At 48.3% G+C, this 12,235-nt stretch overlaps 1 protein-coding gene across 5 annotated transcripts in view; it reads left to right on the top strand.

Annotated features, from left to right (window-relative positions):
* The first annotated feature begins 242 nt into the window (after positions 1-242).
* Positions 243-12,235, top strand: part of EBF1 (EBF transcription factor 1) — a 267,551-nt gene continuing 255,558 nt past the window's right edge. For all 5 annotated transcript variants that reach the window (XR_014591142.1, XM_083871631.1, XM_083871630.1 and 2 more), the window contains exons 1-4: positions 243-998; positions 2,603-2,759; positions 3,068-3,131; positions 3,298-3,353. Coding sequence is in view for 4 of the 5 variants with exons in the window: in XM_083871631.1 (XP_083727757.1) it covers positions 865-998; positions 2,603-2,759; positions 3,068-3,131; positions 3,298-3,353 (411 nt within the window). In the remaining variant the exon portion in view is untranslated. The remainder of the gene's footprint in view (positions 999-2,602; positions 2,760-3,067; positions 3,132-3,297; positions 3,354-12,235) is intronic.

Here is a 12,235-nt window from a genome sequence, read left to right as displayed (position 1 = left end):
CTCGGAGGCCCCGCCCCCCGCCCGCCGGGGCTGCGGGGCTCGTGTTCGGCGGCGGGGACAGTCAAAGTGGCTCCCATAGGGAGAGACGGCGAGTCCGCCCGGCGCTGCGGGAGAGGGAGGGGGCACGGGGAGCCCCAGGGTCTCCCTCCGGCCGTCCGTCCGCGCCGCCGCCGCGGGTGCGCCCCTCTCGCTCCCTTCCCGGCGTGCGCCCGGCTCCGGCAACTCGCTTCCTGCGCGGCTGGAGGAGGGAGGAGAGAGAGGAGAGGAGCGGAGAGCGCTTCGGCTGGGAGAGGAGAGAAGAAAGAGGGAGAAAAGAAAGAAAGAAAAGAGAGAGGGGAGAAGGGGGGGGACTTGCCTCTCTTGTCACTGGAAAATGACACTTGATGTAGCAGAGCCTGCCGCAGCTCCCGTTCGTCCTATTGTTTCTTAAACTGCCATCTGAGATTTTTTTTTTTTTTTTTTTGCCTGCTGCCATCCGAGGGGTGTCTTCATACAAAAGGGACTTCAAGTACTCCTCCGGCTTGCGAGCGCCGCATCCAGCCCCCAGCACCCCGCCAGCCCCTCCAAGCACCCAAACAAACTGCACACGCAGCAAACAGCAGCAACAAAACCGGGCTCTGATTGCCTCTGGATTTTTTTTTTTTTTTTTTTTTTTTTTTTTTAATGTGCGTGCCTGTGTTTGCTTTCTCCGACTTGCTTTGATTCCAGCGAGGAAAAAAAAAAAAAAAAAAAAGAGAGAGAGAGAGAAAGAAAGAAAGAAAAAAAACCCAACACATATAACAGTCCGCCTTGGCGATTTTATCACTTTTAAAAAAAAAAAAAATTTGAATAAAGGAGGAAGATTTGCGCTGTCGTTTCTGATTCATGTTTGGGATTCAGGAAAGCATCCAGCGGAGTGGGAGCAGCATGAAGGAAGAGCCCCTCGGCGCGGGGATGAACGCGGTGCGGACGTGGATGCAGGGAGCCGGCGTCCTGGACGCCAGCACGGCCGCTCAGAGGTAGGGAGGCTCCGCTCCGCGCCCCGCTCCGCGCCCGCGCCCCGCTCCGCGCCCCGGGCCGCCGCTCCCCGCCCGCAGCGCCTTTTCCCCCCCCGCGCCAACAAAAAACCCGCCTCTGGAGCTCCGCTGCCGGCACTGAGTTCCGCGGAGATGTGGCCAGTTAAATATTTATTGTCCCATAGGAATGAGTTTTTATTAAATAATGATAACGACAATAATAAAGGAAGTGGCGAGTTTGGCTAGGTGAGGATAGGTGGGTTTCATCTCTCTTGGCTCCTTGTGGAAGGAGTTTTCAAAAGTATGTTTGCTGCTGGTTTAGTCTTATGATCTTCAAATGACACTTTTCCTGCTCCGGAAAGCAGCGAGTTGTGCACGGATGTGTCCAAAATATATTTCTCTACCTCGCTTTGCTATTCTGGTCAGAATCAGCAGCTCCCCTTCTTCTCCTCCGATAAGTGGGTAGTTTGCAAAGCGCACTCCGGGAGAAATTTAATTTGATGTCCTTTTGTAAAACCGCTGCCGCTTATCTCAGATTTTTAAAAAGAAATCCCTCCAAATATAAGATGGGTTTGGCGAAGCTTCGTCCAGCTTCGTTTTCTCTCTTATTTCTCCTTCTTCCCATCCTCTTCCCCGCGGAAAAAACAACCAAAAACAAACCCAAACACGAAGCAAACCCTGATGCTGGATTCGCAGCTTGAGCCCCGCAGCCGGCATCAGTTTAATGTTGACATCTCCCGGTGTCTCCCACCTCGCCCCGCACCCCTCCCTTTGGAGCCCTCTAAGGAAGGGAAAGTTTCTGCAGGGACAACCCTGAAAGAAATATTTAAAGTTGTCTCCCGGGCTCGGTGTTTACCCACCGAGCTCCGGCGCGGGAGGAGGAAAAGCTCCCAAGATAAGGCGCACGGGCGCTGCTGTGACAGCTCCGAGCCGAGTTTGAGAAGTGGCAGGAGCGATGCTGCTCCGCGGGGCAAAGCGCCGGCGGCTCTGAGCGCGGCCATGCAGGGCCGGCTGGGAGCGGGCACGGCCCCCGGGGAGGGCCGGTGGGTACCGGGGCCGGCCTGGGGGGGCTGTGGGGGCTTCGCAGGACGGGATGGGATCGGGGCTCCGCGGGGTTCGGAGCTTGAGCCTTTCTTTCTTCGTGCCCGGAGGGAAAAGCCCCGTGGCGGCTCGAGGGGAGGGAGGGAGGGAGGGATGCTCTGCCCCGGGAGGGCCCGGCCGGGTCCCGGCGGGGAAGGCACGGCCGGGGGAAGGCACGGGCCGGGGGAAGGCAGGGACCGGGGGAAGGCACGGGCCGGGGGAAGGCAGGGACCGGGGGAAGGCAGGGGCCGGGGGAAGGCACGGGCCGGGGGAAGGCAGGGACCGGGGGAAGGCAGGGGCCGGGGGAAGGCACGGGCCGGGGGAAGGCAGGGGCCGGGGGAAGGCACGGGCCGGGGGAAGGCACGGGCCGGGGGAAGGCACGGCCGGGGGAAGGCACGGGCCGGGGGAAGGCACGGGCCGGGGGAAGGCACGGGCCGGGGGAAGGCACGGGCCGGGGGAAGGCACGGCCGGGGGAAGGAGAGGCCCGCGCTCGGAGCCGCCGCTAACCCGCGTGTCTCTGCTCCCAGCGGAGTGGGTCTGGCCCGGGCGCACTTCGAGAAGCAGCCGCCCTCCAACCTGAGGAAGTCCAACTTTTTCCACTTCGTCCTGGCTCTGTACGACCGGCAGGGGCAGCCCGTGGAGATCGAGCGCACCGCCTTCGTGGGTTTCGTGGAGAAGGAGAAGGTGAGTGCCCTGGCACCCCGCGGGGGGCTCGGCCGCCTCTCGGGGCCCTCCCCGCTCCGCTCCCCCGGGGCCGCCACACCGGCTGGTCCCGGGAGCCCCGGGCGCCTCTCGGGCCCCTCAGTGTTCCCCTGTCCCGGAGGGCAGATGGGGCAGGGCTGTCCCTGATCCCTCGCTGTGCCCGGGGCAGGGGAGAGAGCTGAGAGCTGCCCCATCCAACCCCGGGGACACCCGGCGTGCGAGTGATGGAGAAGCTTCACTGATACTGTTTTCCTTTTCCCTCCGGCCTCCCGTGTCGCCTTTGACTTCAGGAAGCCAACAGCGAAAAGACCAACAACGGGATCCACTACCGCCTGCAGCTGCTCTACAGCAATGGTAAGGGCCGGGAGCCCCCGGGGTGGGCAGCGCCCGGTTTGCCCCGGTTCCCCCCGCTCTGTGCCGGGCCACGGGCGGCCCCGGCAGGCCCGAGCCCTCGGGCAAACCCCGGCTCGCCGCCGCCGGCCGGCCCCGCTCCGCTCCTCACTGCTGTGCCTTGTTTCAGGGATCAGGACGGAGCAGGATTTCTACGTGCGGCTCATCGACTCCATGACCAAGCAGGTGGGTGCTGCGGGGCGGCCGCGGGGCAGGGCAGGGCAGGGCAGGGCAGGGCGGGGGGGTGTGTGGCAGCCGTCGGGGCGGCCCCGGGAGGCCAATCCCGCCCCCGCGGCGGGGCCGCTCTGCCCGGCGGGGCCCGGACGGAGCCGCCGCCTCCCGCTGCGGGCACCGAACAGGCTGCGGGCACCGCGGGACCCTGCCCGCTGCTGGGCTGCGGGGGAAAAATACGGGCGACCCTTCCCCGGCCGTCCCAGTCGGGGCTGCGGATGGTTTTGTCGCTTAATTAATAAGCATTAAGCTCCGGCCTGCGGCGGCTCTGGCGGTCCGGGCTGCGCCGGCCGCAGGAGGAGCGGTTGTGTCGCGACACGTTTGGATGTCGGAATAGAGACCAAAATAGCGGCGCGGGCAGCGGAGAGCTCGGTGTGGGACTCGGGGAGGGCAGCAGGGCTTGTCAGTGGATTCATTCTCGTTTTAAGGCTGTTCTTTAGTCTCTTATTACTCAATAACGCGCGTGCCTACCTGTAAAAAATACTTTTCTGTTTTAAAACAGTATTTTTACAAAGGGACTATTTGAGCAAATCGATTCTTTCTCCCTTCTTTTTAATTTTTTTTCCTTTTTAAATTGTTCCTCTGTTTAATTGTTCCTCTGTTTAATTGTTCCCCCTTTTTTTTTCTGCTCCTGTCAGAATATTTTTCTCTTAGAATATGCGTCTTTGAAATAGTTGAGATCGCTCTTGAGCCTTTTCATCCTTAAAATGTGTTTCTTCCCCTCCTAATCTGTTTTGCTTGTTAAAGAAAATTCTTAAATTTTATTTAAGAAAAACATTAAGGGTGGTTTTTTTTTTTTTTTTTTTTTGGTACGCTAGGAAATGTCAGTCCTTGTATGTTGTCTGCAGGGACAAAACTCTTGGCTTGTATTCGGATTTTCTTTTCTGCAGCAAAACATAAAGCTCTAAGGGCCGAGTTTGTTTTACAAAACTCTCTTTGATGGTCCCAAAACATCTTTTCCTGCTATTGAAGACTGTCTTTCAACAGCACCAAAAAAAAAAAAAAAAAAAAAAAAAAAAAAAAAAAAAAAAAGGAAAAAAAAGAAAGAAAAAAAAAAGATAAAAAAAAAAGAAAAAAGGAACTTGAGTGAATTTTACTAGACAATCCGCTGTGCATCTGAACTCTGTTATACTGTACACTTCCAAACAGAGCCCATTCCCTGTAGGAATTAAAACAGCAGCAATACACCCTTCTTCATAAAAAAATCCTGGAAAGCGTTTGATGTAATTCCCTGGTTTTCAGGCACAAATTGCTTAGTTTGTGTTAAAAATAACAAAATCTTCCTGATATATGAACTCTCTTTAGTCCTTTTGGAGCTTGTGTATTTCAGTGCAGATCGTGTGAGAGAGACTATCAGTAAATATTATCTTTAAATAGCTTTCCTATCGTTACGGAAATGCAGAAGCCTCTGGTCATAATCCTGTTGAAAACAGAGCCCTGAACTCATGGAGAGCAGTGGATTCAAAATAATTTTCTTAACAAAGGCATCTTGCATATGAAGAGTTCATCCTAAGGCACTGTTTGACCTCTTGGTCTCTCATTATTATCAAGTCATCAGAGGGTCTTTGGAGAGAAAGGAAAAAAAAAAAAAAACTCAGATACAGTTTATTTGTAAAACCTACCGTGTAGCTTTAAAGCACGTTCACAATGAAGAAGGAGGAGGAAAAAAAAATTCTGTCTGATTTCAGGAAATCTTAGCAAAACAAAGTTAGTGCAAATTACAGATTTTGGGAGAAGAGCAGTGCGGTTGAGAAGTGAGGATTTTAGAACAAAAGCTCTCTGAGCTTAGATTAGTAAACGGGGAGCAAAAGGCTGTTTTAGACGGAAACACGTTTGCTTACATATTAATTTCATGTCTGTAGTTTCTTTAGGCATGGCTACAACTGCTGATGAAAAATAGGGCATTGTCGTGTCAAAACTGTGGCATGTGCCGCTCTGAATTTTTTTGGGGGGCCAGATGCTAAATTCGCCTTCTTCTCCTTTATAATTCTTTCTTTTCAAAAGTGAAATTATTTCAGAGTTGGGATCGCGTCGGTTACTGAATGCTTATTAGGAAGTGAAGTACAACACATGACAGAAGCTCACCCAAATGTTGAATATATCATTTATATTTTATGACAGTGAATTATATAGAAGATTCTCAAGTAACTTTCAAATCATCAAACTGTAATTAAATATTGCAAAGACTGTCTGAAAATTCTTTAATTTTTAATGAAAGTTAAATATATATTGTCAGTCTACTTGAAGGTGTAGTATTTTAATGCATGACGCTCAGAACAAATTGGATAATGAAATGATTACTTTTAAATGAAACTGTTGCAGAAGTGTACACGTTTCAGCTGGCAAGTATCTGCTCAGTCCTCACACACACACATTCACACACTCGATAATTGTGAATTCCCAGACTGAAATTACAGCTACTCTGAGGTTTCTGGTGGCAAATTAAAAATCCCACAGAAGCAAAGCTTGAATGAGTTAGGTTTCCACAGCTCGTACAGGAAAGTTTCATTGACTTTATTTTTTTTTAATATTAATTTTTTATTATTATTTTTTAATACGGACACATCAGATTTAAATATATTCTCTTTGTGTCGCAGTTACAAATTGCGAGGTTTTGTACGGTTGCGGATTATTGAGTTAGGTAAGATAAAATAAAAGCCCTTCTGCAAATCAGACCTGGATTTCTGTGCATGGGATTGCTGCTCAGAGATTTAATGTGAATGTCCCACTAGCAGCTTGTGTTGTAGCTGTAGGTAGGCAGGGCTTGGCTGTGCTGGGGGCTGTGTAATGTTCTATAGAGGAGATGTTCCTGCTCCTGAGTGTCCCTGCTCTGCCCAAGTCGGGGATTTGTTTGTGTGGCTGTGCCCAGCTAAGAAACTCATAGCAAGAGTGGTGTTCTGTGTGGAACAGAGGGATCTCCGTCTCCTGGTGTGTGTGTGTGTGTTTCTCTGTCAGCTGTGGAGCAGGATGGGAAGTGGGGCTGGAGAGTGGCACTACTGAGGCAGCCAAGAGTTGTGTTGGGAGCTGCATCCCAGGGCAGAGCTGGGCTGTGGGATGAGCTGTGCACGCAGTGCCCCGGGACAGGAGCTGGGGCTGCACGCTCAGTCTTTGGGAACGGGACTGTGGGGCTTCCAAACAGGAAACCCAGGCAGGACTGGTGTCAGAGTGCATCATTTGGGGTTGTGTTTGGGGTATCGTGCTTGGCCTTTGGTGTGGTGGCCCCGCAGAAGCTCTGGATGAAATGGGAATTTTGTGGCTTTCGGGGGTCTCGCTGAGTTTCCGAAACTGTCCCCGTCACTTAAAAATTGTAAATGCTACGCACAAATCATTCCTGTGGCAGAGAAGTTCTTTCCAGCTCAGACAACAACATTCGGTGTCAATACTGGCTTAATTAAATTTTCTTTTACGTTATGTTGGCACCTCATTTTATGTCAGGATCACATTCCTAAAGCACTCAAAACCCTGTAGGACCCCAAACTTTATAGCTGTTGCTTTCCGTAAAGAAGCAGCTCCTCCCGCAGAAGATCTGCTTCTAACAGTGATGCCTTTTGAAATTGCCTGCAAAACGTGAAATATGCCTGCTCTAATAAAACTGGAGTTTTTAGGCAACTCAAAGGATTTTAATATGTTTATGGAGAAGAGATGCCTTCTATTTCTTTGGCTGTATTTTCATAAAGTTGAGATATTTCACTATTAGGAGAGATGGAGGAAATAAATCTGAAATACTTGTTCCCCACCCATTTTTCCTTCAGCCGTGCTCATCCATAAGATATAACGGATGCTAATATGGCTCAGGCATCTTAACAATCATAAGTTTTGCTCGATGGCTATTGTCTATTGCTGAGAGCCCTCATGAGTCAAAGATCTTTCCTTCAGACTTAAACCCTGTTTATATTTGGATTTTTTTTTTTTTCAGAGCTATAACTCTGGATGCAAACGGTTTTTCTGTTGACTTGTCTGTCATTCTCTGATGTCTGCAGATATTTGATCAGCTCTATTCTGTGCATGGCATGGCCCTTCTCTGGCAGCTACACGCATGGGAAAAAAAAATGTTATCAATAAGTTCAGAGGAGCCTCAGCAGACTCGGAGAAATTTCACACAAACATGAAACAAAACCTAACCCCTGTGACGGGGAAAGTTTACATTGCACCAGATTTTAGCAGCTTTCTTGTGCCTTTGGTGAGATGTCAGAAGCGCAGGTGATTTTAATTTTCTTGTACAGAGAGGAATGGAGAAGTTTGGAATTTGCATGCATGATCAGGACCTGTGTTTGGGAAAATGTAAACTCATCACAGTGGAAAATGTGTTGTTTGGAGTCTGAGGGTGAAAACAAAGCTGAGGATTTTGGAGAGACTGCCTGAGCCAGATGGCCTGGTGCATTCCCAGTCTGGCAGCCCAACTGCTCCCTCCTGTATAATATACAGCCATTTGTTCTGGGATATTTACGCTAGAGCTGTTTCCATGTGAATGTTTGAAAACCATTAAAAATGAACATATTAGGAGAGATAAATTTATTTAATTTGTGTGAATACGTCGATAAGCAGGCTGTGAATCAAAGGCAGAGGGAGACTGGATAAAATAATTAGATGCTTCTGAAATGTGTGTGGAGAGGCAGAGCAAGAACTCCCTGTCCTCGCCCCGGGACCAGCTCCGCGCTGCTTGTCCGGGATAAACCTCCCTGGGATGAGCCGAGGTTTTGCCCGGGGAAGGGGTAAAACCTTGGGTAATTGAGGGTTAAGGATTCAAAGCCAAATAAATGTAATTCACAGTATTTTCTCTGTAGATATATAGTGGATACAAGCCTAATCCTCTCTGGGTGAAATTCTGGCCCATCTGAAGTCAATTGCAAAGCGCCTATTGAATTCGGTGGGGCCAGGATTTTATTTTCTCCCTGTGTGTACAGCTGTAAACGTCATTCCAAATCATTTTAGTTCTGTTTTGGAAAAGACCCTAATTTTAATGAGTTTTCCCTTCTCTTTTATTTCTGTGAGGGAGATACTTTGTTTTGTGAGGCAGATGGAATCTGAAAGCAAGTGGATTTAGATGCACGCTGGTGATTTCTCTCCTTCTCTTACTCTTTTAAAATCAAGGCCATGACATAACTGAGTAATATAATGACCATGATCTCATTCTTTCAAGATTGTTTTTCGTCCAGTTCTGAAAGCAGGATTGCTTGACTGGCAAACTGACACCACGAGACGATTCTGCCCTCACTTATACCAGCATAAATCTGGATTTATTCAGGAATGGTTAAGGACAAAATCAGTCTCTGTATTTTTCCAGCTTGTTTGTCCATTCTTTTATTACATTATCCTACTGCATCTATAGGGGGGAAAAAGTAGATAAAATGAGAACTGTAGCCTTGACTTTTATTTGCCCCCCCTTTCTTTTTATTTTTTATCTTTTTTTTTTTTTTTTTTTTTTTTTTAATAATGAGGTCTGTCATTGAAAAGTTTAGGTGAATTTTGGATGTACTTGACCGTGATGTGCTCAGTGTAGTAATTTTTATTTGCCGTTAAGCAGTGAATTGAATTTGATTTAACTTTTTATGCAGATTTATTTAAATAGAAGTGAGGAAGTCTTATATTTTTGACACTAATTTTTCGGGGCCTGATTTTGAAGTCCGTTTGTGCATGAGTGATTCTTACTCATTGGGACTTCTTGCAGGAGGGTTACTTGGGTGAGTAACAGTGGGCAAAATGGAAGATAAATTTTGTGGGGAAATGTTTAAGTTGTTCAGGAGAAGAAATGTTATTTTCGAGTGCTTATGAAACACCACCGAATTAAAACGACATGAAGTAAACAAAAAGAAAAAAACCCAATTTTTGCATTTCCTCTGCCGGTGTTTTGTTGTGCAACTCCGATGTGTATCTGCAGGCTTATTTTTAGCTCTGCTGTGGTCTAAGTTTATGCGCTGTAACTTTCACTTTGTCTCTCATTAATGTGGTCCCTATTTGACAAAATCACGGCAACGTTAGTGCGACAGGGGAACCTCGACGCAATCTCCCTCTTTCAACGCCTGAGCCTAAAACCCGCATGATTTATTAAAAAAAAATCAAGATTTTTTTTGTTAAAAAAGAGTAGCTTTTCAAATCCGAGAGTTAAACATTTTCACAACGGTAACATAGTAGACCCTTCCTGTAAAAATACTTCTGGCAGCTCTAACGATCTGAAACTTTAGCAGTTCCTGTTTCCTTTTTGAAGCTAATTGTAGAATTAATGCTACGGAGCGGCGCGGTTTGCGGGGCGGTCGAGTATCTGCAGGGCTCTCGGGCAGCCATTCATGGGGGCAAACAGTTGGCCCTTCTCACAAGTAAATGGGGGCACAGGAGTGGGGAGATGGGGATGAGCTGCTCAGAGATGAGCCCAGCAGTGTCCTCCTGCTCCCCAGAATTTCCTAGAAATTCCTGCAGGAATAGGGCAGGCAAGAGGAGCCGCGTTTGACGCGGAGGAAACAAAATGTGCACGGGTGCAACTTCGATAATTGAATGCAAATAAAGGGAGAAGCAAATCCTTAATGTGGAGGGAGGCAGAAGAAATGTCATGCACGCAAAGAAGGGATCACTGATGCTAAACACAACAGACAAGGTGATTATGTACCACAGTGTTGACTCTGCCCGTTCATTATTGCTATTTAGTTGAGTTATTTAAGCAGCTACCTGGAGGTTAAGTAAGCACAGCAGCGGGAAGGGGAGAGAAGGAGAGAGGGCAGGGGGGAAAAAGAAAGTAAATTTTGCGTTTCGGCTTTTCTTTTCTAACACTTCTTTGGCTCCACTGGCAACAAGCTAACCCATCCTGGGTAAATTTATTTTAATATTTGGAAGTATTAGAAGAACGGGCTGAGTCCAGCAGCCCTCTCCTCCCATGTCACGCTGTGATTGTCTGGAGGTGACAAGGGGCTGGAGGTGTTGTCCCCACTAAAGACCTCAGAAGTAGACCTGCTCCTTCTCGTCCTGCTCTGCATTCTCAGAGAAAGATTATTTTTTAACTCTTGATGAAGTCCAAGAAGTGCCATGAGCTTCCTCCTTGCCTGGCCTGTCCCAGTGCCAGGTGGAACCTGATCTGGGGTTTTCTGGAGTCTTTGCAATGTCCCCGCTGACTGACCCCACCAGGTGTCAGCCAGTTACTTCAGTTCTCTGGCTTTGCCTGGGAGAAGCTTCTCCCCATCTTCTCTTTAATTGCTGGACATGAGGCTCTTCTGAATTTGTCCCACCTCCTGCTGTAATACCTGTAATTCTATTGTCCAAGGCTTCTAGCAAACCATCTGTCTTGGGCACTGATGTGGAAGTAGCTCAAGGTGGGGGTCCCAGCTGGGGTCAGGGGGTTGCTGGTGTCTGTGCTGGGGTGACTTTCTGTGCATCCCCTTCATCCCAGTGCTGGGTTCACAGCTCTTGTGTCTCTCTGGTGGAAATGAGGGGGCAGAAGCCGGGTGAGACTCTGGGCCCATTAATGGCAATTAATGGCAGCCTTTCATCAGCCATAAGACCTCAACCCAAGGGGTCTCGGGTTTTAGGGGAAGGCCCAGAGCAAAACTGAAGTTAAAAAATTAAAACTACCAAAGGTAACACAGGCACATTCCTGATATTATTTATGGAATTATTAAATAATTTTCTAATGCATAATATTAATATTGCATGTTGCCATTTAAATTGTGTAAGAGTCAGTGCATGCTTCTTCAGATTTGTGTGTCTTGGGATTTATGCCCCTTCTGGAAGTACCAAACTTCTTACCCTTCATGGGTTATATTTGTAAGGACTGGAAAAGCAGTTCGTTCTATATTATGGTAACTTACTTTTCTGTCAGTATTTTCCACGCCTCCATTTCAAATTGATCTCATTCCTTAAAATGTGTTTCATCCACAGAGCACACGTCTTAAATTTCAGTCTCTATTTTATCGTTAGCTCTAGGGAGACCCATCTCAGATGTCATTTTACCTGCTGAGTCTTTCCCCCCGATTTCTTGTTTTGAATTCTTTGTTTTAGAGGCTGAAAAGGTCACACCAAGCTCAAGGGTAGTGCTGATGCTCAGCTGCAGGGGTGGTCATCCCTCCAAGGCTGGGACTCCAATCCCAGCTCTGGAGTGAGATTTAGAAACCTCGGTGCCAGCAAAAGCTGCTGTTGCAAAGGAAACTCCACTCTTGTTTTGCTGCTGGGGGGCTGGTGCCTGGGAGCAGGGGTGGCTGGAAAACATGACTCTGTGGGGCTGAGATGGAAATCCTGTCCCACAGGGGCTGTGAGCACTAACCCAGTTTGTGTGTAACGCCGATCCCTCGCTGCTGGTGCTGCTGGTGGGAGCAAACGTAGACTCCTCTTGAAATGTGAACACGCTGCCTTTCCACAGTTTTAGCTTAAAGGATTCTCCCTTGTGCTGTCTCAGAGTCAAATTTCTCAAGCCGGTTGATCCTCTGTTTGTTTTGGTCTCCTCTGCTCTGGTAGGGCCCTTCTCCTCACTTATTTATATCCCTGTAACTCCGGAGGTGCTCTCTGGAAAGCACTGGATCAGGAGGTTCAAGGGAAGAATCAGGCCCAGGCTCTTTCTCAGGAGCTACCAGGAAAATGCCTGGGCTGTGCAGCTTTTGTAATTAAAAATGCATGAGCTCTCTCTTTTCTGTCCTTTTTTTTTTTAATGAATAGGACCCAAAGTATACCAAGCCTTGCTGGTTTTATTTTTTTCTTTCTTTCTTTTGCCCCCCACTCCCCCCCCTTCCTTTTAATGCTATTAGGTTTATATTTTATTCTGAATTGAAAAGAAAATTGTGGTTGTCTTGACTACTAAAAAAACCCATCCTACACACCGCTGGAGAGATGTGCAACAGAGAGGAGGGAATTTAGCTGTA

The sequence above is a fragment of the Zosterops lateralis genome, assembly GCF_965231275.1.
Source record: "Zosterops lateralis genome assembly, chromosome: 14".
NCBI classification, from domain to species: Eukaryota; Metazoa; Chordata; class Aves; order Passeriformes; family Zosteropidae; genus Zosterops; species Zosterops lateralis.
The sequence above is the reverse complement of the archived record's forward strand: the minus strand, read 5'-3'. Positions and strand labels throughout refer to the sequence as shown.